General features: G+C 42.4%; 1 protein-coding gene across 5 annotated transcripts in view; it reads left to right on the top strand.

The window, feature by feature from the left end:
• The window catches only part of TENM3 (teneurin transmembrane protein 3), a 2090952-nt gene that overhangs the window by 2041030 nt on the left and 24286 nt on the right, over nt 1-25636 (top strand). For 3 of the 5 annotated variants that reach the window (XM_064477577.1, XM_064477581.1, XM_064477580.1), the window contains 5 exons: nt 1462-1711; nt 2417-2437; nt 10757-10989; nt 12095-12249; nt 13001-13875. In XM_064477577.1, coding sequence (XP_064333647.1) covers nt 1462-1711; nt 2417-2437; nt 10757-10989; nt 12095-12249; nt 13001-13875 — 1534 coding nt within the window. The remainder of the gene's footprint in view (nt 1-1461; nt 1712-2416; nt 2438-10756; nt 10990-12094; nt 12250-13000; nt 13876-25636) is intronic. The other 2 variants (XM_064477579.1, XM_064477578.1) reach the window with 1 other exon arrangement.

Raw genomic sequence — 25636 nt, 5'->3', positions numbered from 1 at the left:
CCATAATTGTCAAACAACGTAATCACAGAAAGAAAGATCTTAGGTTATCCCTAATGTATGCTTTGAATATTCAAAGCAGAATGCCTTTCGTCTGTTGTTAGGACCCAGCCTTATTTAGATTATTTATCCTTAAATTTGAATAAACGTGTTTTATTGGTCCTGATTTCTTTCTGTAAATTTGCTATGATTGTGACATCACCCAAATGGCAAAGCATTAGAAGTAATCACAGAATCCACCTAAAATGTGCTGAGCTCTAAGAGGAACATAATTATTCTGATCTCTTCTTCACTTTAAAATTACTCCAAAATGGGAGAAAAAAACCACCTTCTCAAGTTTCTTGTTTGTACTTTCATGGGTTTGCTTCTTTTAACAGTATATCTGTTTAAAAGTATAAGCAGCAGGTGGTGTACAGATAACACATTGAGATGTGTCTTGAAATTTGTATAGAGCAATAACAGCTGACCATCCAGTTACATCAGACCAAAATGGAACCAGTGATCTATGTATAATAACAGTAAAAGGGGAAAACTAGAGTCTCAACTCAAATCTAGTTTCTAACTATGAAAATACTGAACATTTATTGAGAATTTTTCTCTGGTTTTCATTGAAGACCAACATGGAGCAGACTGGCATTCTGTCTTCTTAAAATGATTGGCACTTTCATGTCTAAAAGCAGAATTCACTTTAAATAATAAACCATCCTTCCCGATGTTGTAATGTGTGAAATTTTGAATAACTGCATGTACATGCATTCCCAAATCAGACTGAAGCACAAGCAAGAAGAATCTTCTTTGACAGTTTGGTAGTATATTGGAGGTTTGATGTATATTTCCTAACTTTGTTTCCCATGAAGTATATTTAACTTTTAAAAAATCAAATCATGAACTCATAAAGAAGAAATTCATATTTATGGTGCATATTTTTTAAGTTGGATTAATATATAATACTTTCAACATCCTTTAACAACTAAGCAAACGTGCTGGTCTCTAAAGCACATTGTGTAGAGATGGTTCTCAAACTTGGTTGCGTGTCAGGATCATCTGGAGAGTCTTTTAAAATCTCAGTACCAAGGCTGCACCCCAGACCAATTAAATCAGAATCCCTCGGCGTGAGAGCCCAGCATCCATATTTTTACAGCTGCCCTGTCAGTCCCAATGTGTAGCCAACTTTGAGAATCACTGACACTGAGAATTTGCAGTTTTAATTTTTCTTGTTTGTCCTTGTTTCTTTCACCAGACCTGCCTTAAATCCATAACAGAGAGCATTTTTGATATATCTTAGGTATCTCGTCATATATTTCACACTAAGTCATTGAATGGAGGTCTTTCCAATAGAACCTTCCATAAAAGTTTTCCCAGTCGGAATCTAAAAGGCACTGAACTGTGGTTTCTATCGTGAACATGTTTACTCTTCATCTTTACTCCTTTTATCGAAAGAAAAATGCGTTTCGTGTCTTCCAGGCATACTGTACAAGGGGAACGGGGAAAACCAGTTTATCTCCCAGCAGCCTCCGGTCGTCAGCAGCATCATGGGCAACGGGCGCAGACGCAGTATCTCGTGCCCGAGCTGCAACGGCCAAGCCGATGGGAATAAGCTGTTGGCCCCGGTGGCCTTGGCGTGTGGCATTGACGGCAGTCTGTACGTGGGGGATTTCAACTATGTTCGGCGGATCTTCCCTTCTGGAAACGTCACAAGTGTTTTAGAACTAAGGTATGTCTTTCCTCGATTTGGGATTTTGATCAAAGCTCAACACACCTTTATTTTTGAAATGTTGAAACGAGTGTATTAATTTGCTTAAACGTACCTTTCCAGCGTTGAATGTTCTCTTTAGAAAGAAGTTAAATTTCTTGGTTAAAGTTAGGAAAAGCAAAGCACGTATCTACTGTGCCACAAATGTCTGAAAGAGTGTCAAGCCACCTGGTAGAGAAAATGTCTCCCTGATTCCAGCGAATTTTCTACACTCCAGTGGGATGGAGCTATGATTCTGAAACCCCTTTAGTCACCTTTAGAATAACCTTGTGATATAGGTTGTTGCTCTTTTATTTCACAGTGGTTGAAATAAAGGCATGAAGTATTTTCCTAGAATATTAAGACAGAATAATAAACTAAGCCTATAACTTTCAACCAGAATATTGGGTCTTCAAGTTGGGTTAAATCCATTAGCCATAATGCCAGTGGTTAAAGTAACACGTGGTTGTTTTTGCTGTGTTCATTTACGTGTGATGATCAAAATCATCCTATTCTGTAAATTATTCGATAAGCCTTCACCTACAGAATTCATTTCCAGTGTTATTTCTGCTTAAGTTGGCAATTTTCCATAAAGTAATTAAAATCTCAGGATTCAACTCATTATGTTTTAGAAACCTTTTCTAACTATGCTTTTTTTCTACCTTTTTTTAATCTGCTTCCACCAAGAAATAAAGATTTTAGACATAGGTAAGCATCCTGCTTAAAAGTTATTGTGTATTTTCGAATACATTTCACCTTTTACATTTCACCGTGACTCTCTTGACGCTATTTCTAAGAACCTTTCATCATGAGAGAGGAAACTCAGTATCACAGAGCATCTAAGGAGTTAAAACTGCTCAAAGGAACTATAACTGCATAACATTGCAAATCATACTGGGCAATGTAATTTGAAAAATATTTTCAAATTGGCTAGTAAAGTAAATTTTGTCACAAAACGTATTATAATGAACATCTCTGTATAACAAAAAAAATCTGTACATTTCAGTTACTCTCTGTTGTATTGAACTGAACGAAATTTGACGCACAGTTGGGAGAATTCAAGGAGAGATTAGTTTGACTGGTAGCCAGGGCAGATCCTGGTTTACTGGACCCAAAGCTTATTCAATTTGAGGGACTCTGTTTTAAAAAAAAGAGAATCAAAAAACATTGTACTTCGGCAAATTCTTTAAAATATAAGATCGTGTGAACATGCTGCCAGGGCCCTCGCTGGGCTTGGAAGGAACCCAGACAAGTGAGGGGGCCCTAAAACTTATGCTTTGACTGCCTGGTAAATTCATCACTGTTGTCATTTAAACTGTGTATTTAAAACCCATTGAAACTGTATATTTTGTTTAGGTTTAGAGAATTACTAGATTTGCGTTTTAAGAAGTAGTGTTTCCATTAACATTATTAGGGAGGAAAAGACTTTCTTCAAAGCTAAGAATGAACATAGTTGAAGCAAATATTGGCCCAGAAGGTTTTCAGAGTCTATCTGCTCTGTCCACCAAGCTGGAGAAGGTGGAAGGCAAGTCTGTTTATAGGCACTTTGGACTGAAAACTTCCCTCAGGACAGCCAAAAAGGGAGAAAAAATGTTTTAAAGTAAAGCTAACAGAAAGCAAGACATATTTGGACATGCTAAATCTAGTTTGGCCATTGAAATATCTGATAAAATGATACTGGATGGAAAAATTAGCAATAGTTGATGTGAGACCCTTGCGATGATTACGTCCACATGACGCACTGCTGTGTAGAGATTGACAACTAGGAGATAAAAGACCAAGTTGTGCTGAAAGATGTGTAGCAGTTGCCTATCTGTCTGGTCAGGCATGGTCCCCAGACCTCTTCCTAAAACCCGTGATGGAACTCACGCTCTCACTGATAGCTCAGCCACGTGCTAACATTAACACAGGATTTCTCCAGACTACTGAGCGTGCAAAGCTCTGCTTTTAGAAACCACAGCAGAATATCACAATTTTTCTGGCTTTGCCTTCTCGGTAACTGCGGAGAAAAGGCAAACTGGTGTGTACACCAACAAAACATGAACACGCTGGAGGCAGTGCAGGCAGGATGGTCACAGCAGCCATCTTTTAACAAGCTGGGCTGTTCCATGCCGGGCGCGGTACCAGACCCACGGGACCCCAGATCCTCACGGCAGTCCTTCAGGGCCACGCGCGCACTGATCGAGGCTCCAGCACGCGCCGTATCTTCCCCTAGATACGTAACTAAGAAATGGGGAGCAGAGATGTGAACCGCTGTAAAGTGTGTGTTCTTTCCCTCCACCGCACAGCCCGTTTTTATCTGTCCAAATGGTTAACTTTCTGTGGGATCATTCCCTGGGTTGTGAAAGCTAGATTTATTTCACAATCATTTGACAAATTACTTAGAACTATAATCTCTTTCTCTGGAAACAAAAATCTGTGAGGTTAGAGCTGCATTATTATTAACAATACTTTATGCCATGAACTCATTCCGTACTAACTCGTGATGTCTGGTGGTGATGCTCACTGTGATCTCTCTCTCATGATCCTGCTCTGTACCTCATCTCCTCTGAACGTTACCCTGGCTGCATTTGGGCTCCTGCATTTCCTTTTATGCACCATGCATGTAAAATACACTGGTTTGGGTTTTTAATTGATATGCATCTTTATTAAATCAGTGTTAACTGATGACTTACCACGTGCTAGGCTCTACAAATAGTGATAAGAGACAAAGTCCAGGCTTTCGGAAGTCACACTCCAGTAGGGAAAACGAGATACACGTGTAACCGACTAAGTAGCATCATAGGTACCATTCCTTGACGCAGTCGTATCCGTAGCTCACACTGCAAGTGTGACACTGTGGAAGAAGATTACTGGGAGATGGGAGCGTGGTAAGGAAAAGTTTCCTGGAAGGACTGATATATGTCACAGGTCTAAGCATGAAGTCTGCTTAAACAGAACAAGAAGAAGAAAGGAGGGCAGGCATGAAGAAAGAATTCAGAGCAAGTCAGGGTACTTGCTCAAAAGAGATGAGCAAGACATGTTCTAAGAGGAACCCGTCCACTTCAAAATTACAATTTCGGTAATACCAAAATTACCATGTTAGTAAAAATTTAAATTAATTAAATTAAAATGACTTGGGGGGCATTTTAATACATTTTAATGTTTCATATTGGTTTTTTTTTTTTTTCAGAAGACTTACCACAAAAATATGTGGAATTTAATATGAGTTTCAATACACTGGGCAATTAGAGAGACAGGTATATAAAGTATAAAAACTTCTTGTGGGGGCAGAGCATTCCGCTCCCCTGAGAAGTCAGAATCACAGCGCGATGAGGCATGATCATCTCATGCTGCCTGTGTTCTAATTTCAGAGACTGGCAGACTTGGAGAAAAAAAACAAATTAAAATGTTTTTAAAACATTAAAATAAAACATGAACACCACGAATCTGATTTTTATGATGATGAAAATGATTTTACCAGAGGAAGGATTTTTTTTTAAGGTTAAAAAAAATCTAGGCATGAAAAGCAAAAATATCCCTTCTGGAGTCTCTGAAGCTAAAAACATAAAATAAGAAATAAAATTTTGTTAAATAAAAATACTGAACCAAACCCCCCTTTTGCCTTCCCCCAGGCCTATTCCAGAGAGACAGGTAGAAAGGGAATTTGGGGTCAGATTGCTCAGGACCTTGATGGGTCTAAGGAGTTCCACTCCTATCCTACAAAATAAGAGGCAGTGAGGAACCATTCTCTGATCTGGAACAAGACAGCGGCATCTCTAAGTGGCCTTTTAGGAAGATGAATCTGGGAGATCAGTGTTCAGGGTGGCTTGAAGATCAGTTAGAAAGCTGTTACGTGAAATCATGAGATGCTTGGTACCTAAAATAGTCTGGGTAGCCATGAAGGGAATCGATCAATAAAATAAAGGAAGGCAGAGAATGGGCACACTACATACGAATGATGCAAATGAGGAAGACACAGGAAATATCCAAGGCTTTTGGGTCCAAATCATCAAACAGATGACAAAATCATTGACAGAAATAAGGATTCCATTTGCTTAGTGACTAATTCATCAAAATTGACTTTACAAAACCAAGCTTTTTCAGCCCATCAGAGTGTCTTCATTTCACTTAAAAAATTAAAATTCTTTTCTGATGCTTCTTCCTATTTACTGACCTGTATGTACCATCTTCCCTGTACCAGCTGATAGGATCCTGCCTGGATTTCTCCTTATCCCCACTTTCCTGGTTACACTGAAGTCATTAAAGGCTTAGGAGCAGGTGATAGTAAGAAAAAGAAACTGAAAAAAAATGCCTAAATCTATAAAAATGAACAGTGAAGTCAGTTGTCAAGGATTAAATAAAATAGAGAAATGCATGATTCTGGTCTTCTTCCTATGTTTCCTGCCCAAGTAATAGTCTCATTAATTGGGCTAATGGGGGAAATAATTAATTTAAAATATTGAATAATAAGTATAAAAACAAGTCATTTTTAAATTCAGAGTATTCTGTCACACCAAATTTTAAAAATACTGCCAAGATGTTATATCAAATCAAATTCTCTAGCTATAATTTAACGAATAAATGCAAGTACTACCTGATACATTAGATGTTTTACATAAATGGGAGCTTCTGAAATGCTTAAAAAATAAGTTTTTTATATCCGCTAAACATTTTCCCCTATGATGTTTATAGTACTAGCTTGCTAACAAACCCCTTTTGTAGGAATAAATTGTAGTTCATCCCTGTTCCAATTCATTAGAATTCCAAAAAAAAGGAAATTCAGTCAATTAACTAAAACCAGCCAAGGGCCATTTAAACATGTAGGTCTAAAAATCAACTTTGTGAATTTTATATCACCAATTAAAAGATCAAAGAAAGTGTCAATCACAGGTCTGTGCAGTTGAGTCAATTAAAGTTTAGATCCAACATTGTAAAAACTGGATTCAGCACTTCTCGTTGACTTAACACATAGAAATTAAGCAGGCAAAAATACCACGTCCTGGAGCCCTACTTGCAATAGTCTAAACAGTCTTTTGTTAGCCAGAAAATGGACGGTTTAATTTTATATATAAGTATAACTTGTACTCCTTCGAACACTGTGTTTTAAGGGCTGTGGTACAGTTTCCAGCTAAAAAGATTAAAAGCGCTAATGATATCTATTCCACATACGTATTTCTCTAGTTTATGAAGGTTGAATTATGACAAAATAAATGAGCAGATCTAGTCTGCATTGACCGCTGGATCTGTGTCTAAGTGAGTAAGGCAGACAGAAGACGGCTCGGTAATTGTGATGATCTGGGCAATTTAGGATGAGTGAAGAATCAAGGTGCAGTCTAATCAAGGTCCTTAACTTGATCTCAGCGTCTCTGATTTTGCTATTAGTCAAAAGCTCAACGTTATCTTAAACATTTCTGAAATGAAAATCTCAGTCATACAAGAAGGCTGTTTTATGCCCCTTCTGCTGAACCGAGATTCCCCCTAGCCGTGCACTTTGTAGGTTCCTGCACCCCGGCTGCCAGCAGCAGACTGTCTTCAGTCAGCATGGCCTCACGGTTTCACAGGAGATGCATTACTGGTCTAAAAGCGTATCGCCCGTTTGTACCACCTCCCCAGCCTCTCCAGCTGTGGCTGTTCAGGAAGTTGGAAGAGCAAGAACCAGAGCCTCCCCCCATCCCCCGCACCCCATCAGAAAACTCCTCAGACCCCAGGCCCATTCACACAGGCGGCTCAGAGCTTCTTGCCTCCAGCCTGTCAACTCAAAGAGTCCAAACTGAGGGGTTTTTTGTTTTTTTAATTTTAGTGTTTTGGTACGTATCCCTTTTGCCCTGTAGGGGAGGCTGGAATCTCAGGAGCAGCTCTGATTTGTCACATCGGGCTTCACTGCAGGGGATGGCTCTGGCTCTGATCTCCCACCATCCTGCGGGGAGTATTTCCAGAGGGGAATTCTCTTTTTTCCAGGGCCACGTCCTCCTCTGCATTTGTTCTTCTGACCAGCAGAGTTCTGTGCAAAATCAGAGCCTTCATTTGGTGGCCATTTTTAAAGCCATTGACGGCTATTGCTTGATTTAGAAATTTCTGTGTCTTGAAGGAAAGGAGAAGCTTCGGGATGGAAAGATCAAGGAGAAAGCGTCACTTGGACCTTCACTTATTACTGTCCCACTGGAATAAAAGTGACGCCAGTGAAGGAATAGCTTAGGACTTGAAAGTATTATTTTTGCACCAAGAAAACTCATGTCCTAGAGCTAAGGAGCATGCCACTGCTTAGCAGCCATCTCCAACAGCTGTTGGGTTTTTTTTTTTTTCCTCAAAATGAGGGACATCATAAAAAAGTATCCCCTATTCATTTACCTTTGTCATCATTGCTATAGAAACAACTCAAAATAGATGTTTTTCAGCAACATCTGCATTGTTTTAATAGCCTCAGATGTTATAACACCAGGACTAGGGAAACAAATGTAGACCTATCCAAGTTCAGATGATCATTTTTCCTTATTTTTATGTTCAGAAGGCGAGTCATGTTTTAGTTAGTCAGCAGTAACGATGACTCTCCTACGCTGGATAGAGTGACAAGGCAAAAGTCATGGCGATGTAAGAGGAGACAGGACAAAAGCCAGTATTAGGACTAGCTAATGTTTACTGAGCACATATTATGTGCTGGGCATTGTTCTAAGGATTTTACTTGTGTTAGTTCATGTTATCCTCTCAGCATCATATGAAATCCGTCTTATTATCACCTTTACAGATAAGGAATCAGAGGCAGAGATAAATGAGATAACTGGCCCAGGGTCACACAGTTAGGACAAAGCTAGTGTTCAAATCCAGACCCTCTGGTCCAGAGGTCACACTAATAGGTAAACAACTGGCAAGGAAATAAAATGTGTGTGTATGTATTTATAACCAACTCTACAATTATCCATGATTAGTATGTAATCAGGGAGGTAAGAAAGACTAGAGAAGTCTCTCCAGTGTCTTGTCTTCCAAAATATATCATCTCGATTGAATTGCAGATTGAATTGCAACTCTGTCACCAGCTCTGTGTACCTGGAAGATCAGCTCTGCCGCTACCAGACTGTCTGTAGAGGAAGAAACCTCTATAAATTGCTCTGAATATTATATTGATATGTAGCTTTTTACTTCGTTATAAAGTACCATACTCAGGAACACAGTATGTCTTGCTGCATTTAAAGTTTCAGGCATCAACTTAGAAAAAATGATACAGTGACACTGAGCACGGCAGTCGCTCATCAGATGTAAGCCAGTAGTTCTGAAGTGCTTTGTGTCAGGTGACTTGCATCTCTGTGCAAGTTCTTCTTACCGCTTTTCACCCTTTTCCACTTTTACTCATATTTCCACGCTCAAGACCCCTTGCTCTCATTGGCCTCTTGTCACTAAAAGATGTTAAAAGGCTGGAAAGGAGACCCAGAATTTGAAGGCATTCAGGCCTTTGTACGTCTTGGTGTTTCTCTACCAACGTCACCACCACAGAGCTTTCCAGGGCCCCGGAGGGTCTCTGCAGACCCCATGTGTGGCCAGCTGTCCCCTCTGCCAACATTAGAGACACAGTGGACCCTAGAACTGTGACTAACGGTAGACTCCTACAGGAGCGATCGAGTACGTGTATTTGCCACTTAAAAGGAAGAGCATTAAGTAGTGAGCTACCCCAGTGGTAGAGCACATGCTTAGCAAGAATGAGGTCCTGGGTCATTCCCCTGTACCTCCACCAACAAGGAAATAAATAAATAACCTAATGACCTCCCCCTGCAAAATAATAATAATAATAATAATAATAATAATAATAATAATAATAATAATAATAATAGAACCAAACTAGTAATGAGAAAGCTACTACACCATTATTTAGAATATTTTCATTTAGTTAAATTTACAGTATATGTTTTAAATACCCACATATAAAATAAATGGGGACACTCATATAGTTGTGTGTGTGTGTGTGTGTGTGTTTGTGTGTGTGTGTGGAGTGAGCGAGAGAATGAGAACAAATCAGTAAAACCAAGCTTGTCATCAGAAGACTTGCGGAATCTAGTGGAATTCCTACCTGTTGACATCTTTGCCGAGACACCAAATCATTTAAATTCTTCTGAGAATTCTTTTTTCGTAAGACGATATCTGCACATGGTACAAAATTACACTGATTCCAAGAATGCGGTGTTAAGTGTGTGTAAGGAGATCAGCTTTTAATTTCAGCCATCTGTTGTAATTTGTCCATTCCTTGATAAGATTATCTCCCTATTTTTTACAGGTAACAGGACTTCAAATATTCTACATTTACATTAGTCTGTGTTTATAAAATTAAGCACTGTGTATTGTGAACAAATATCTGTATCTCTGCAAATTCATAGACAGGTTTTAGAGCAGCTACATAGTCAGCAGCTATTCTGACTGGAGCAACAGACTGAGACTGTCTCCTACACTCAAATAGCCTCATTTTCATATTTAACCCCACAGCTCAGGACAGACCTTGTAACGGCATCAGATTAGCTTTCTGGATTACAGTAGAGCAATCTAGGCACACAGCGCTTTTTTTTTTTTTTTTTTTTTTTCATTTTCCGAGCCAGGTGTTTCTAGTTTGATTGCACAAGAAAATGAGATTTCCCTAAGATGAGATGCAAGTAAAATCACCAGTGTGTTGTCCTTCGCTGAAGAGTTTGGTGGAGACACCCTTCCCCTGGAATAAACTTTGTCACTCAAGGGCTATTTATTAATAGTTTTGCCTTGAACCGAAAAGATTTAGAGAACTTGCTTCTTTGTTCTAGGCTAGCCTTGTAAAGGTAGTTATCTTTAAGATGGCTGTTTAAGAAACTGTTAAATCCTCAGAAACAGACAAGGAAGGAAGACAGTCGTGTCAGAGATTGCCACCAATTCTTGTAAGTCGTTCTTCAACCTGCTGTTCATTTTCCAGTCATTGATGAGGGATCTCAGTTTATAATCAGTTTCTCGCGATCTGTTTCATTTCACTTTAAATTTCTGTGTCTTAGGAGTAACTGTCTCATGATGCTTCTGTATGATTCCTTTTTTTTTTAATAGCAGCAACCCAGCTCATAGATACTACCTCGCAACCAATCCAGTCACAGGAGATTTGTATGTTTCTGACACTAACACCCGCCGGATTTATCGCCCGAAGTCCCTCACCGGTGCCAAAGACTTGACTAAAAATGCCGAAGTGGTTGCAGGGACAGGAGAACAGTGCCTTCCCTTTGATGAAGCCAGATGTGGGGATGGAGGGAAGGCTGTGGAAGCAACACTCATGAGTCCCAAAGGTACTGGAATGTATCAACTGGATGATTTCCTTTTATTAAGAAAAAAAAAAAAAAAAGGTGGAAAATCCAGTCAGTGCCTGATTGTGTTTAATGCCGAGTCTAAAAACATGTTACCCTCAACTGCCTCCTGGAAAGCTGTTTCACATCTAGGGTTTTTAAAAGCCATTTAGCATGAAACGACTAGAATCCTAAGTTGATTTTACAGTAAATATTAGGTTCTTGGCATTTTTTAAATCATCATACCACGTTTTCAACTTTTTGAAGAATAAAGCAACCACTCTGTGTCATTCAGGTCACATCCTGTTCAGTATCAAGAAAGTATCCAAATTCTTTCATTGTCCTGAAATTTCTTTGTTGTGAATGAGTCCGGGCCTCTTTGAAAACCATCACTAGGCAACCCTATTAGTGCTCACCCGGTTTGGAGCTATTAAACTTTTGTTTCTATGCCGTGGGAAAAAATGCTTGCTGTGAGGAATTTCTGAAGGTCACAAGGGCTAAAATTCTACGTGATGAAGGTTTCTAGCTTTTAAACCAGTCGGGACTAACTGCCTTCCTCATGTATCATGCCTTTCAAGACAATGTTTTTTGGTTTGAGGCTTTTTTTTTTTTTTTTTCATTACAGCTAGCGACTATTATGTGAGCAAGGACTGGAGAAAAGTATTTGTCGTGCTGAATTATTTATTCTAGCAAATTTCGTTGTAACAAGGTCAACAAAGCACTCCTCTTGGCTTAGCTCTATTTTTGTTAGAATATAGTTACTCTCAGTTCAGTGCAACAGAATGTGACCTGTTTCTATAATTTATAGACAACAACATTAGACAGACATTATCATTTTATATTTAAAACACTGGTACTGCCTATGTGAGTCATACTCTTAAGTAGAGATCCTTACAAATTTCAGTTCTTTCTTGCATTTTACATTTATTTGTAACCTAAATGGCTGTGTTGGGTTTTTCCTGATGTGTTTGCCATCCACAGTCCTACCTGCTACCCGTCGGCCGTGTTGTCACTGGGGTTACACGTGGAGTTTAGTGATAGGCCTACAGGTTTAATTGAAATTAATTGTTTTTGAAAGATGGGTAACGGTTCCTTCTCTTGGATAAAGGAATGGCGATCGACAAGAATGGATTAATCTACTTTGTTGATGGAACCATGATCAGAAAAGTTGATCAAAATGGAATCATTTCAACTCTCCTGGGCTCTAACGATCTGACTTCAGCCAGACCTTTAACGTGCGACACTAGCATGCACATCAGCCAGGTGGGGAAAACGTTCAGCGAAATCGTTTGTTTTTCTTCCAGGGGTCTTGATTTCTTGGGTCAGGAGACTGTGACGGTGTCACATAACACCGCATGTGCCCTGGATGGCAGCAGTCCTGCTAAAACCGTACCCTTCAAATGTGCCTCGGGAGCTAATAAAAACTTACTTTCTTCTCCAGTTCTGCATTTGAAGAACTCAGTGAGATACAGAATGATAATCACTGAGAGATGCTCATCATGTGTAATGAAATGCCAGTAAAGTAGCAGCATGCAGATATTCCAAAAAGAGCAAAACAGCTTAAATCTCTAATCCTTGGATTGCATGAGGTCCTTGAGTAGAGAGAACCTAATATGATAGGTCCTCAGGGACTTAGATTTAGAATTAGAAACTTTACTGTTGGCCTGATTGAAAACACAGTAGAACAGTAACATCTTCATAACCTGGTAATTGTCACTGCTAACAGGAACCAGTGTGTTCATATCTCATTGGTATCTGTTGACTCACTACCTAGAGGTTCATTTGCTATTTGTCTATAACTTGCAAATCTCCCAATCAGCTGCATTTTTAAGTAAAATGTTATTCCCTACCTTTGTCTCCACTCGTTTAAGCTTGACTGTCTCTACTTTAAAACCAATTTTAAAACAGTTTATCAAAGTAACGGTAATTTCCCCGAATGGCCTAATGTACTCTTCTGGCAAATTAACAGCAGGGCACAGTAACTAACTGACCAGACCATTTCTTTTCTATTAAGGTACGTCTGGAATGGCCCACTGACCTCGCCATTAACCCCATGGATAACTCCATTTATGTCCTGGATAATAATGTAGTTTTACAGATTACGGAAAACCGTCAGGTGCGCATCGCTGCGGGACGGCCCATGCACTGCCAGGTGCCAGGAGTGGAATATTCTGTGGGGAAGCACGCAGTTCAGACAACACTGGAGTCGGCCACTGCCATTGCCGTGTCCTACAGCGGGGTCCTGTACATCACCGAAACCGACGAGAAGAAAATCAACCGGATAAGGCAGGTCACGACAGATGGGGAGATCTCCCTGGTGGCCGGGATCCCTTCGGAGTGTGACTGCAAAAATGACGCCAATTGTGACTGCTACCAGAGCGGAGACGGCTACGCCAAAGATGCCAAACTGAGCGCTCCGTCCTCCCTCGCCGCCTCTCCGGATGGCACCCTGTACATCGCAGACCTGGGGAACATTCGGATCCGGGCCGTGTCGAAGAACAAGCCTTCACTTAACTCCATGAACTTTTACGAGGTTGCCTCTCCGACTGACCAAGAGCTCTACATCTTTGACATCAACGGCACTCACCAGCACACTGTCAGCCTGGTCACCGGCGATTACCTGTACAACTTCAGCTACAGCAACGATAATGACGTTACCGCCGTGACCGACAGCAACGGCAACACCCTCCGCATCAGGCGGGACCCAAACCGGATGCCAGTTCGGGTGGTGTCTCCGGATAACCAAGTGATATGGCTGACCATAGGAACAAACGGATGTTTGAAAAGCATGACTGCGCAAGGGGTGGAATTAGTTTTGTTTACTTACCACGGCAATAGCGGCCTCTTAGCCACCAAAAGCGATGAAACTGGATGGACAACATTTTTTGAGTAAGTATATCAAAATTCTACTCTGATTATAAAACACCGTGATAGAGTAATGGAATCTAAAATAATAATAGTAGCAGGGGGAGGGTAGCGCTCAGCGGTGGAGTGCGTGCCTAGCGTGCACGAGGTCCTGAGTTCAATCCCCAGTACCTCCATTAAAATAGGTAAGTAAATAAACCTAATTACCTGCCCCCCCAAAAAATATTTAAATAAAATAATTATAGTATCATCTTAAGGCAAGGGTTTGGGGGGGTCCTGGAGTTTCTGTAATTTGGGGATCCCTTTTTCTGAAAAAAAAAAAAAAAAAAGATGAAATTAGACTCAGGGCCTTGGGAGGGACCCAAGCCAGTACGAAGCCTGAAGCCTAAGTTTCATGCCTGTCGCCTAAGTTTCATGCCTGTCGCAGTGAATCTGCCTGTGTTTAAGGGTGAACATACTGCTTCATACAGACCTAAAGTGTTAGCTGCAAATCTTTCGGGAAACAGACTGCAGCCTTGGTTTGAGGCATAAACTTTGGGGGTTTGCTTTGCCCGTGTGCTATAAAGCTGATCATGTTGGAAGCTGTCACTGAAACGAACCTTTCAGAACATTGGCAATGAACGTGGCTGACTCCATCAACACCACAAATGTTATCCTTATCAAATACAAGGGCGTAACTTTTTATAATCAGATCTGGGAGCATCTAAACACCACTTAAAAGAACCTTACCACTACGTGCCAATCAGAAATAGCTGGTGCCTGTAAAAACATGTGAAAAAGTGGAAGGCATATCCAGCCGGGCTGTTCTACTAAATTTGCGGAGTCGTGACCCCGGCAATGCACTCTTTGAACAGTCTTGTTTTGTGACTGTGTAAAATCGTTTTCGATTGTTTGTCCACTTCATGAACATCGCACAAACCGTAGGGGAAATTAGATGTACAGAGATGGCATGTTGACCAAGGCAAAATAGTCCTCGGAATGAGTGTTGAGTTCCTTAGTGTGACTTGTACAACGAAATGCTGGAGCAAAAGTGCTTTCTGTGGGAGCCCACCTCTAAAGTTATAATAAAAGTCCGTAGGAAAAAAATGATCCAATATACAAATATTTTCCGTACGACGTTTCTGGAATGGATCTTGCACGTTAGGGTTAGTTCTCCTGTAGCTTGAATTGCTTTTCTTTTTTGACAGATTCCTTTTTAATAAAATGAATGTTACCCAGCAGCATGATTTTGTCAGAGGAACAAACCTTTTCAGTTGAATTACATTAAAATTCTGTTCTTAACATTCCTTTCACTCATTTTAGGATCGCAATAGGAAAGGAATAAATTGGAAGTGAATGGAAAGCACTTCCTTTGCACTGTTTTCAAAGTGATGGCAGGCCGTATTGCCAAAGAGGCAAAAACAAAGAGTCCAGTAAAGTACTGCCATCAGATGAGACTGGGCAGGAGAGCTGCTCTGATGGTGTCGTCAGAGAATGAGGGCGGCGTTGGTAGGGTTTCAATTTAGTTAAAAGCCAGGGGAAGAAATAAAGACGTAAGTTTTTGGTACAATCTAGGACTCAAGCTCTGCCCTGTGGGCTGTTTTTGAGTGTGTTCTTACTTGTTCCTGGGGATTGACAGGACACAGAAGTTCATCATGTGGGTTCCTACGGACACATGAACTTCTGTGACAGATACAGGGCTTCACTAATGACCTACAGTGAGTTTTAATCAAGTTTGGAAAAGTCAAGAAATGGGTATACTCCACTGGTGGAGTTGATGTGAAATAGTATAAAACTTGGAATTTTTACTTTTTTAAAGTTATGGTACCCAAGGAAGATACATTTCTCTCGTAATAAACACCTTCCCAGAATTTCAGACTTGGTGAAGAATCAGCATGGCGGCCATGGCCGAGGTCGAGTTGGTAGTTCCATCTTGTGTGTATCATGAGCAAGCATTGTTTCCAAGAATGAAAGTCTTTAGTTCATTGAAATAAATCACAATCATATTTTCACTAGTAGAACTTCATTACACACCGTATTTAAAATATATCTATTAACTCTTATATCTAGATAAATTATAGTAAAGGCAACTATTCCAAAGAGCACTACTGAAAAGTTTCACCAAATGTAAACCTCATAATTACGTACACACACGCACATATATACATATGTTTGCTATAATTTCAGAATATAGTGGTTTATAGCACTTGAAAAATAACTTTTCTAATCAAAGTAACAGAAATACTGCTTTTAAAAAGTAGTGTTTTTGTTCATTCTCCTCTCGATGCCTGCAGCAAGAACATGATTTAAAAATGTCCAAGAAACATTTATGCATTTTGCAAAACAGTGTATTACCATATGAGACAGAAACAAAATGGAGCACTTAACCTAAGTCATTCAGAATCAGCGTATCAGAATGACAAATGATCATTTTTTTCCTTTCCAGACATTCTTATCACCCAGCTGTGAATGAGCAAGGGCCCACCTCTTCTAAGTGTGAGAAACTTTAAAACACATTCAGAAGGAAGTGTGTAAAAAAAAAAAGATGGGGAGGGTCATAATTGGGCAGCCCCTTCAGAAGCACTCTCTGTGTTCCGACGGGGTGGCACCTTTCTGTCCAAGTCAGATTGTCAGTGGATAAACTCAGCCCCCACCTGTGCCCATCAGAGCCTTGACAACAAGGTTTTCTGCTCATTATATGCTGACCTGGGCGTGTGACTGGACGTGAGGATCCTGGCAGAGGCAAGGGGACCTCGGACTCCCTGCCAGGCTTCCTTGGTGTTCGTTGTTATTAGTGAGCTGCCAGCTCCCAGAACCCTAGGACGTGTCTGGAATATGTCCCTTCGCATCCCCATAGGCCTGCATGTCTAATTTAAACCTTATAAGGTCCTTGGTACTTTCATAAAGAAGGGATATGAGAGGTTTGACAATGGTCAGAGTTTAATCAAAACCGCAAGGAGATTATGGAAAAAACAAACCACTCTTCACAATTGGTAAACACCTGTTTTCTGTGACTTTCATGGCACCAGTCCCTAGAGCTGATACATGCTCTGTAATCATCTTTCTGCACAAATACCTTGCAACGAGATATTAAACTTTTTAGCCCAGAGTCCCATTTGTAGGTGTCCAGCTTTCTAGCTAGCCTAGTGGCTAAAAAGCCTTGAGATTAAAGCTCTGTAGGATAGAAACAGATAGAAGAAGACCTGAGATCGATAAACTTGCCTACCAATAAAAGTACAGTTGTAGTCTCTACCAAAGAAATTTTAAAAGAAAATTAGCTGAGATTACTTACCTTATATGTTTTGATTTTATTACTTTTTGTCTTAGTACAGACTTTAGTTTACCATTATATCACAGTATGACTGTGAGTACAGAATGAAAAGTGAAAGTATCTCATAAAAGGATGCAAACTGTGTAATTATCTTTGTGGCTCCCACAACTCCTGGAATGTTGCAGTGGGTATAGATCGCTCCCAACAGCTATTTGTTGAAAGAAGAAGTAGAGAAACCAAAGAAACCAGGTGAGAAACTGGTTATAGACAAGATTCTGATAAACCCCATAGCTGGCTCTTTCCAAGGCGCCGTGGGAAGGGTACCATATAAATCCTTCCTTGCTTTCGGACATGGCTCGGACCTTTCCGGACCAGAAGTTGATGCTGAAAATATTAACACGTCTCATTTTTGTTGTGGACGTTTAAAAATATATTTACCTCATATTACATGTTTACTCTCTTTTGCTTTAAAAAATAACTTCCTTAGTTGCCCTTGTTATTAAAATAATTAACAGAAAGTTGAGATTTCATATTGATAACACTTTCTCCTGAAATGTTGGTGTTCAGGAGTAAAAGACAGAGAGCATTTCCCATTGCAAATACAGTTAAAATGTAGAGTCGTCCCCGGTATCAGAAAGAATGGCTCTAAAGAAAACTGGATTCGCAACTTGAAATTCTGATCAGGCACCAGTGAAAGAGACAGGGCGCCTTTTTAGGGCACACAGGTAGTTTTCAAAGCACAAGAAACGTCATTTCAAAAGCTGGAGATACCATCTTCTTCTGGGCAGTAGCTTCTCACCACGTTACTTGTTATTTTTGTGTCTCTACTGTGAATTGTTAGAGAAGTGGCCGGTATCCTTAGACCTGCGCCTGCATGTATGCTAGGGAGACGGCAGCCCGTGTCAGGTGGTTTATGACTCAGCTTTGAAGCCCCTGAGTTAGACTCGTATGTTTCGTGAAGGGAACGATTCTTTGCTGCTGACTGAACAAGCCATCCGGAAGTCTCAGACCTCCTCTTGCATTGACTTGCCGGGCAGGGGGAGGGATGTCCAGCCCGCTCTGGGGTCTCCTTGTCTGGCGACACTGTGATAAGCCAGCTGACTCCCTTCGCTTGGTATTAGAAGTTGTTTCGTGCTGCCCGTCGTACCGTTTAAAAACAACGATCACACGTTGTGATTCCGTGGCTAGAGTAATTCCAGGGAGACCAGAAAGATCTCACCTGCTAAAAATGTATCATTTAAAAAGTTCATAGCCAGAGCGAGACCTCAGTTCTTACACTTGAGTGCACACAAAAGCAAACCTAATGTATTGAGTTGGGTGAGAGAATAAATTATTTAATAGCAAGTGGCATTTCACAGTTCTCTGCTTGCTTACCCTTTAAAATACAAGCCGTGCAGGCGTGTCTAGAGGCTCTTCTGTCTGGTGCAAGAAGACAGCATGGAAAAAAAAAAGGAAGCCCTGAGTTCTCTCTGATAGGAACAAGCCCACCCCCGGGTCAGTGGCAGTTTTCTGTCTTGGGACTTTGAATATTTGGAGCTTCATATGCATGAGGCTGACTCCATGGTCTTTCGTGAGCTCTGTCCAGATTCGCAGAGCAAATAAATGAGTTTCAGCCTTTATTTCTGTAGGTATATATGGGTCTCCAGCTTCTCGTTTGGATGCTTTATTGTCCCTCATTCAAGCTTAACAATTTCAGAACGAGCTTCTGAACCATTTCTTCATAATGAACGTAACTCTGCACCCATGGCAAACCCACAGCTGCCGCTGACATCAGTTCTGATGCTCTGGGAGAGTGTGGGAAAGGGGACCCCAGAGCAGGAGAGAGGGCATCAGGAGAACCTGGGCTACAAGTCCAAAAGTAAGGTAAGCTAGGAAAACTCAGTGATTATTGAAAATCAGAGAAGTGCGTCCATCCCTGTTGACGCTGAATCACGTAAATAGCCAGACCAGCTGTGCAGGGGTGTGTTCTCCTGACGTGTGCATGCCTGTTAGAGCTCACGACGTTAGACAAATTATAGACGGCTCTTCCACGGGACAAAACTGAGAGAATAACCTTTCCCTTGGAAAGCATCTGACATCCAACCCTAAGAACTCAAACACTGAAACCACATTTCCTTGCCAAAAACTGCATTAAAGACACAGCAGCCCGTTTTATAAGTATATATCTAAAACTGGTGCCCAGTTCCCCTCCTTTTTCCTTTTCTTTTCTTACTATCCTCATGAAAGAAAATATTTGCCCCATTAAGAATGATTTTTTAAGAGATTTTTAGCAGCAAATCACTTACATTCATGGGAAGATGCTATGGTAGATTTCCACTTTTTGCTGTTTTATTTAATTGTTTAATAATTTTGCTTTAAATTTTTAACGAGAATGTGAATTCCCAGGGATATCAGTTTAAAAAAAAATGTAGGCAATTGAATAATTGTACATTTTTGTACATTTTAAACATTAATCAAAATATTACTGAGTCATTACTTTTATTAATACTGGATTTAATCCAGTTTCCTTCTGCAGTCTAGACTGTTTTAAGAAATAATTAGTTCTGTCAGGTTGAAAAGCAGGAAGAAAAGTGAGGAAATTGTATGTTATCCAGATAATTCGAAAAAATCCCAGAAAAAAATAGAAACAGATTGATGAGATATTCTCAGCCTGCCTCAGTATGTATGTAATATAAAATTTCTCGGATTTTCTCATTATAATTTGCAGTGTATTGATAGTTGTAAGGCTACATTAACCCTTTCAGTGTCTCCCATTTAGCCAATTAACGTTCTCCTTGTGCTCAGTTGCTTCATAATGGTTCAAGAGTGAGTAAACGCAGCTTCCGAAAGTGTTGAATTCCTCCTTCAAACTAATTACATAACTGTCTGAGTTAGATAGATGATCCGGTGGCCTCCCGTCTGTGTGCTTCAGCAGCTTCCCTTACGCAGTGATTATCAAATGATTTACTGTGAGACTGAGTTATAGACACCAGCCATTTTAAAGGGTGGTTTGATATCAAGGCAAGACGTCTACACGGTGACAGCCAGTGAGCGGGAACTTTTTTTTAATAATCGCAGAATAGAAGACAGACAGTTGGGTATTTTCCAGGGTCTGTCTGGCGTCTCTGACTCATTCCTGTGACATCAAAACAAAAGCAACCTCAGCAGCCCCCACTCCTGGCCACCCTGACTCCTCGGCATCCCAAAGAGAGCCCCTTGCCTCTGTTCCAGGATCCCGGTTTCAGAATGTCTCGAGGCATCTAAGCAAAACTAAGATGGACACTGTTCTCTCCTGGACTCTGGCCCAGGATTGGGGTAGGCAACCTATGAAGGAGATGAGATGAGTGGGGTACCATCCACGTACGTCCCATCACCCCAATTCCTCACGGCACCCCCGCCACCCATCACCACTACCCCACCTCTTACACACACACACACACACACACACACACACACACACACACTTCAAAACAGGTCTCCTAGACCTCAGCTCATCCCAAATCTTGGTAAATCAGTGATTCTTAAAGGGAGACCACCCAAAAGTATAAAGAAAGGTGAGGAAATAAGGTGTTCTGGGCCAGAGGAAAAGATGTACTCAGGAGACGGAGCTTGGCAGGTTTTGGAAAGAACACGCAGCTCAGAACGACAGAGCACAGAGTGTGTGCTGAAGCAGAAGAGAGAGATCACAGGTCTGACCCAGTGGGGCTTACGTGGATGTGCCTGCTGACCCTGGGTGAGCAGGGCTCCCAGAGAGGAGCTTACCAGGGAAGCAACACTGTCCATCTGGCAATAATAGAAGGATGGAGTTAATGTAGAAAAGTAGGAGGCTAAGAAAAAGAGAGAGGCAGGGCTTAAGAGATAGTAAGTCTAGTTAAGAGGTGATTGTCTGAACCAGGGTTGGGCACTGAAGTTACAGAGAAGGAGATAGATGAGCTGTTAGGAAATGAGGTCTAACTTGGTGATGGAATGCAAGACGGGAGGGAGGAAGAGGGTCCGCTCACCTGGCGACCACGTGGTGGGGAGATAAAGGGAAGAAGCAGGTTGGTCAAAAAAGATGAGTTCAGATTTGGAACTTAGGAAGTTGAGGTTGCCTTAGAACCGTCTAGCACGTGGTCCAGGACAGCAGGGGAGACGGCAGGACAAGCCCATTCTAGAGATGGCGCGAGAGCTGTGGAGGGAGCTGAGCCATGACTGTGAGAGAAATCACACTGGAAAGATGTAATTCTGACAGGGAGCTGTGTGACCGCATGAATTTACAGAGTGGAGTCTCCTATGGCTTAACAGTAAAGTACCCGCGTGAATACTTCAGGGCCTGCTTTTCTGCCCCTGGGTTCCAGGCCCCTGATTTTTGACACCTTCAAATCTGACTCCCCTTGAGCAGTCCATCACCTTCTGTTCATTCCTTGCTGCCTCTTTCTTTCTGTTGTCTGTTCTTTGTTCTGAGCAGCAGCATAGGCTGACGGGAAAAAGCACAGGATTTGGAACTGAAAAACCTGGGTTCCGTCCTGGTTTTGTCATTCACTCTGCTGTGTGTGACTCTGGGCAAGTCACAGCACCTCTCTAAGGGGATGCACCCTCACCTGTAAGAGAGAAGCCTTCTTAGTAATTAAAAATCCCTGCCTGCTTAAAAAAAAAATCTGGGGTTCTGCCATTTCTCCCCAACTTTGTCTAGGTCTCTGTCAAGGTTTATTCCAAAAGAATAAAATGTCTAAGTGGGCTTCCTACTTTAGTAGTAACCTTTCCACTGGCCACAAGTCTTTCGAACCTTCCTTGTCCTCAGTCACTGCATAGCCATTTCCTGGGTGGGGGCGTGGGTATGACCAGAAAACAAAGAAGAAGGCTCCAGAGCAGGATGGGTTTGTCCTCTGAGCACGCCCAGCACCATGGAATCAGTCTAGGAGGATGAGAGCTTACACAGTCCTGTTTTACAGATTCCTTGGAACAAAAATTTCCCTTGACATCCCCTGTCTAACAAGTCTGCATTTTCAAGACGCGCACAAGCCCTGTTATCTAAACAAATAAGACGTGCCCCCACTCGTGTCAACCTTTCTTAGTCAATAAAGAATTTTTTAAATGGTCTAAATATGACCCTCTCTCAATGATGGCTAACCCCTCAGTCTTTTCAACCACAGAGTAACTAATTCTGGAATGACCTGACTTGGGTGCCTTGGTCTCAAGGCCTGTGAATTTCAGAGCTGGTCCTTGTCACTTCGTCCGCCCTCCTTGATGTGGTGACGACCATGTAAGGAAAGAGGCATTGGGCCACTTTTCTTGAATTCAGTCTTTGAAAAGGATGTCGTATCTGTGCCCATCTCTCACGGGGCTCAGCGTAAGGACAGGACCACAGGTGAGAAAGAGAAGATCTGTCTTTGTCTGTGGTCTTCTGAACCCATGTGATCGGGGTGTTTGAAAACAGAGAAAAGTGGCTTGACCGCAGACTCCAGTTTATGGAGCAAAGCGATGGTCAGAACTGGCCCCGCCGGCCAGACCTCGGAGGGAGTGCAGCGGCAGCAAAGACGGCTAAGTAAGCGTGAGCCGCCTCCTCCCTCCCCGCCCGGGCAGTGCTCACTCTTTCTCATCAAGATCCTCTTAGCACTTGAGACAAACATCCTGTAAAATAATACCTCCCTTGTCTTTCGTATCGCACGTTTCCCCCGTTATCTTCGGTAATACGCAGGCAGCAGTCAACTGAGGGCCACAGGAACCCGTGATTTAGGAGTTGGTTGATTGCTTGCTTACCTCGGTGATGGAAGTATTTTGCATTTTCTGTTCAGAACCTGATTTTTCGAGGACTTCTAACTGACAACATTGCCACCGAATTCAGAGAAAGGATGATTTGCCTGGGAGATCGCTGTTCAAATGTATAAACCACAGACTCGTTCCCAGAATACTTAAATCTTAAATTTCTCTCAAGATAAGTGTCACAGATCACATTATTGCTATTAGGATTCCAAATCAGTCCACCACGAGAAGTTTCAATCAGGTTCTGTCCCGGGTTTGCTGTTTGCTCACGTCCTTCGTCAGGAACGCGGACCCAGGAATGATTGATGTGCGTGGTTTTGTTCTGATGGGGTTAGTAATTTTGTGCTACTTTACCACGGTGACAGATAAGAGGTTATTACAGACTAGCATGGTGATAAAAAGCATTGCCATACAGATGGCAGGACTGGGGGAATTTTTGGTTTTGCTGGCTGTTAAAGCAATGAAAGGAAATTGAAACCAAAGGAACTCTGCTAGATGCGAGAGATTTGCCTTCTATGTCAGGGGGACAGTGGGAGGGAAACAGGTAAGCTAAGTCTTTCCTAGGAGGCCTTATGTGACTCAAGTCTGAAAGCAAACAGAGGTGCCCCCACTAAGCACCTTATTCTGGGGAAGACACGCAGGAGCCAGCCGTGACTGTCACCCATCCAGAGGCCTCCAGAATGTGCCCAAACCAACATCTCCTGCTGTCTTGCCTTCTCAAGACAGGCTGAGTTTGGACCGGAGACACCAGTCAAAGAGGAAACGTGTGTTTAGCTGGTCCTCATCCAGTCTTCTATAGGTGAAGAAAATAAAGGTTTGGGAGAGGGGCGTTGCCAACAAGATGGGGGTCAGTACACAGTTTGTCTCATCTTTGAGACCAGTTGAGCGTCAGGCTGAATCACAAGCTGACAGTCAGCACGAGGAGCGGGGGCATCCGAGCCCTCAGAAGAGCCCCGCCTCTCGCAGCCAGGGCCACCTCCTTCCCCTGCCTTCCTGGCTCCTCGCACGCTCTGCTCTGGTGGACACAGATTTTTCTCAAAAGCAGAAGATACTTCTAGAAACATAACATTTGATTAAAGAAGCCATGTTATGGGGAAGCACTGAAGACAACAGATAATCCTGTTGTCCAGTTTTAAGGAAAGTTTCCGGGAGCTGCAGATTACTGCCCCTGGACCACACCTGCGGTGTCAGGAGACTGCTGCCCTCGTGTTGGGGACCGTCTCAGTCCGCTTTGCTCTGAGTTGCGGAACCACTAACGATGTTTGGGCCGAGACCTGTTATACTAGCGGTGTTTCACAAGGTCGCTTTAGTGTCGGTGAGGACGGGGAGAGGCAGCGATCCAGGGCTGCTGTTGGGATGGGGAGACAGAGAGTGAGAGGCGTTATGAAGGGGAAGTGGACAGCTGGGAGCGTCACGTCTGTAATGGGGTGGGGGGGAGAATTTCCCATCGGGATGGAATCAGCATTTTCAGCTGAGAAGGGCTGCGGCTCTGGCTCTCTGGGGCATTTGTCGGTAATCCTGCTGTTTAGGAAACTTAAAGATTTAAAAATATACCACAAAGGCTAAAACAGCAAGTCTAGGCAGAAACGCAATCAAAATTAAAGACGAACAAACAGACAAACCTCAACCAATAGCATCCATCAGTCTTGAAGGGCCTGAGGGAGTTTGTCTTTTCCAGTGAGGCTCCTTCGTGAAGAGGGGTCAATCGGGAGCAGAGAGAATGTTGTGTGTGATGAATTTGAAGCTGTGAGGCTGAGACCAGCTGGGCGGAAGGGAGGGCACCCAGTTGATGCTCTAGTCAAATTCCCTGGAGCCAGTTGCACTGCAAATTCACAAAGCTCATAAAAGAAAACTGTGTCTCAAAATGCACAAGCTGTTCCGGCCTCGCCCACCTCTGGGGCAGTGCGTGGAGCCACAAGATGCCCCTTAGCAGAGAGCATGTCCAGCGGCACGTGTTTGACGGCAAGGCCCCCCGTTAGTCCTGGGGATCAGAGCTTCTCGGAGGACAGTTGGGTCTTGGCTGGTGCATGGTTTTGCTGCTTCTGCCCTAGAAGGGTTCACCTGCCGTTTCTGAAAGTGCCTGAAAGTCATCCTTGGCCTTTTGTTCCCTCTCCCTCCCTTCCCCAGGTCCTCCGGCGGCTCTGACGTCTGTCATCCAGCTCGTTTCATTTCTCTTGTCGTAGGTGCTAACCTGTGGGAAAGTGTTCACGGGTCCACTGTGCGATGGAAAAAATAATGATGGGAGAATGTTTTCATAAAGCTTTACTTACTCCTTATAAGGAACCGTCTTTCACCCTGAAGTTAGGTCCTGTCTCCCTGTAGCCTGGTTAAATGGCCTTTGTTTATGAAGTGATGCAGGTAACAGGTGAGGGGTTTTTATATAAAGATGCTCTGCTGGCCCCTGAGTTCACTTTCTGTGCTGGTTTGTAAAATTGGCAGGTCTGGGAAGCACTCCCGGCTTTAATGCTGCCATCACACTAGCCTGATGGAAGCCTTGCTTCTCTTTAAAACCTTTGTCACGGTCCCCAGTGATGTCATCTGCACAGGGCCTCCTTCCACCATGTCACGGACCTCCATGGACCTTTTGCTTCAGCCAGACTCTTCTGATCCCTGACCTCACAGCCCATCCATCCTCGTGCCTCCCAACCCCTCCCCTTGCTGTTTTCCGGGCGGGAAAATGTCCCATGCCTTCCTTACCTGCTTTTCTAAATCCGTGTCTATTTCAAGGCCCAGTTCAGGTCCCCACCCCAGCACAGCATCACCATCACACCATCACTCTGCACTCCGGGGGCTCTGGACCCTCCCCCCAGCACA

The sequence above is a fragment of the Camelus dromedarius genome, chromosome 22 (genome assembly GCF_036321535.1).
Source record: "Camelus dromedarius isolate mCamDro1 chromosome 22, mCamDro1.pat, whole genome shotgun sequence".
Lineage (NCBI taxonomy): Eukaryota > Metazoa > Chordata > Mammalia > Artiodactyla > Camelidae > Camelus > Camelus dromedarius.
This window is presented reverse-complemented; position numbering and strand designations above follow the sequence as displayed.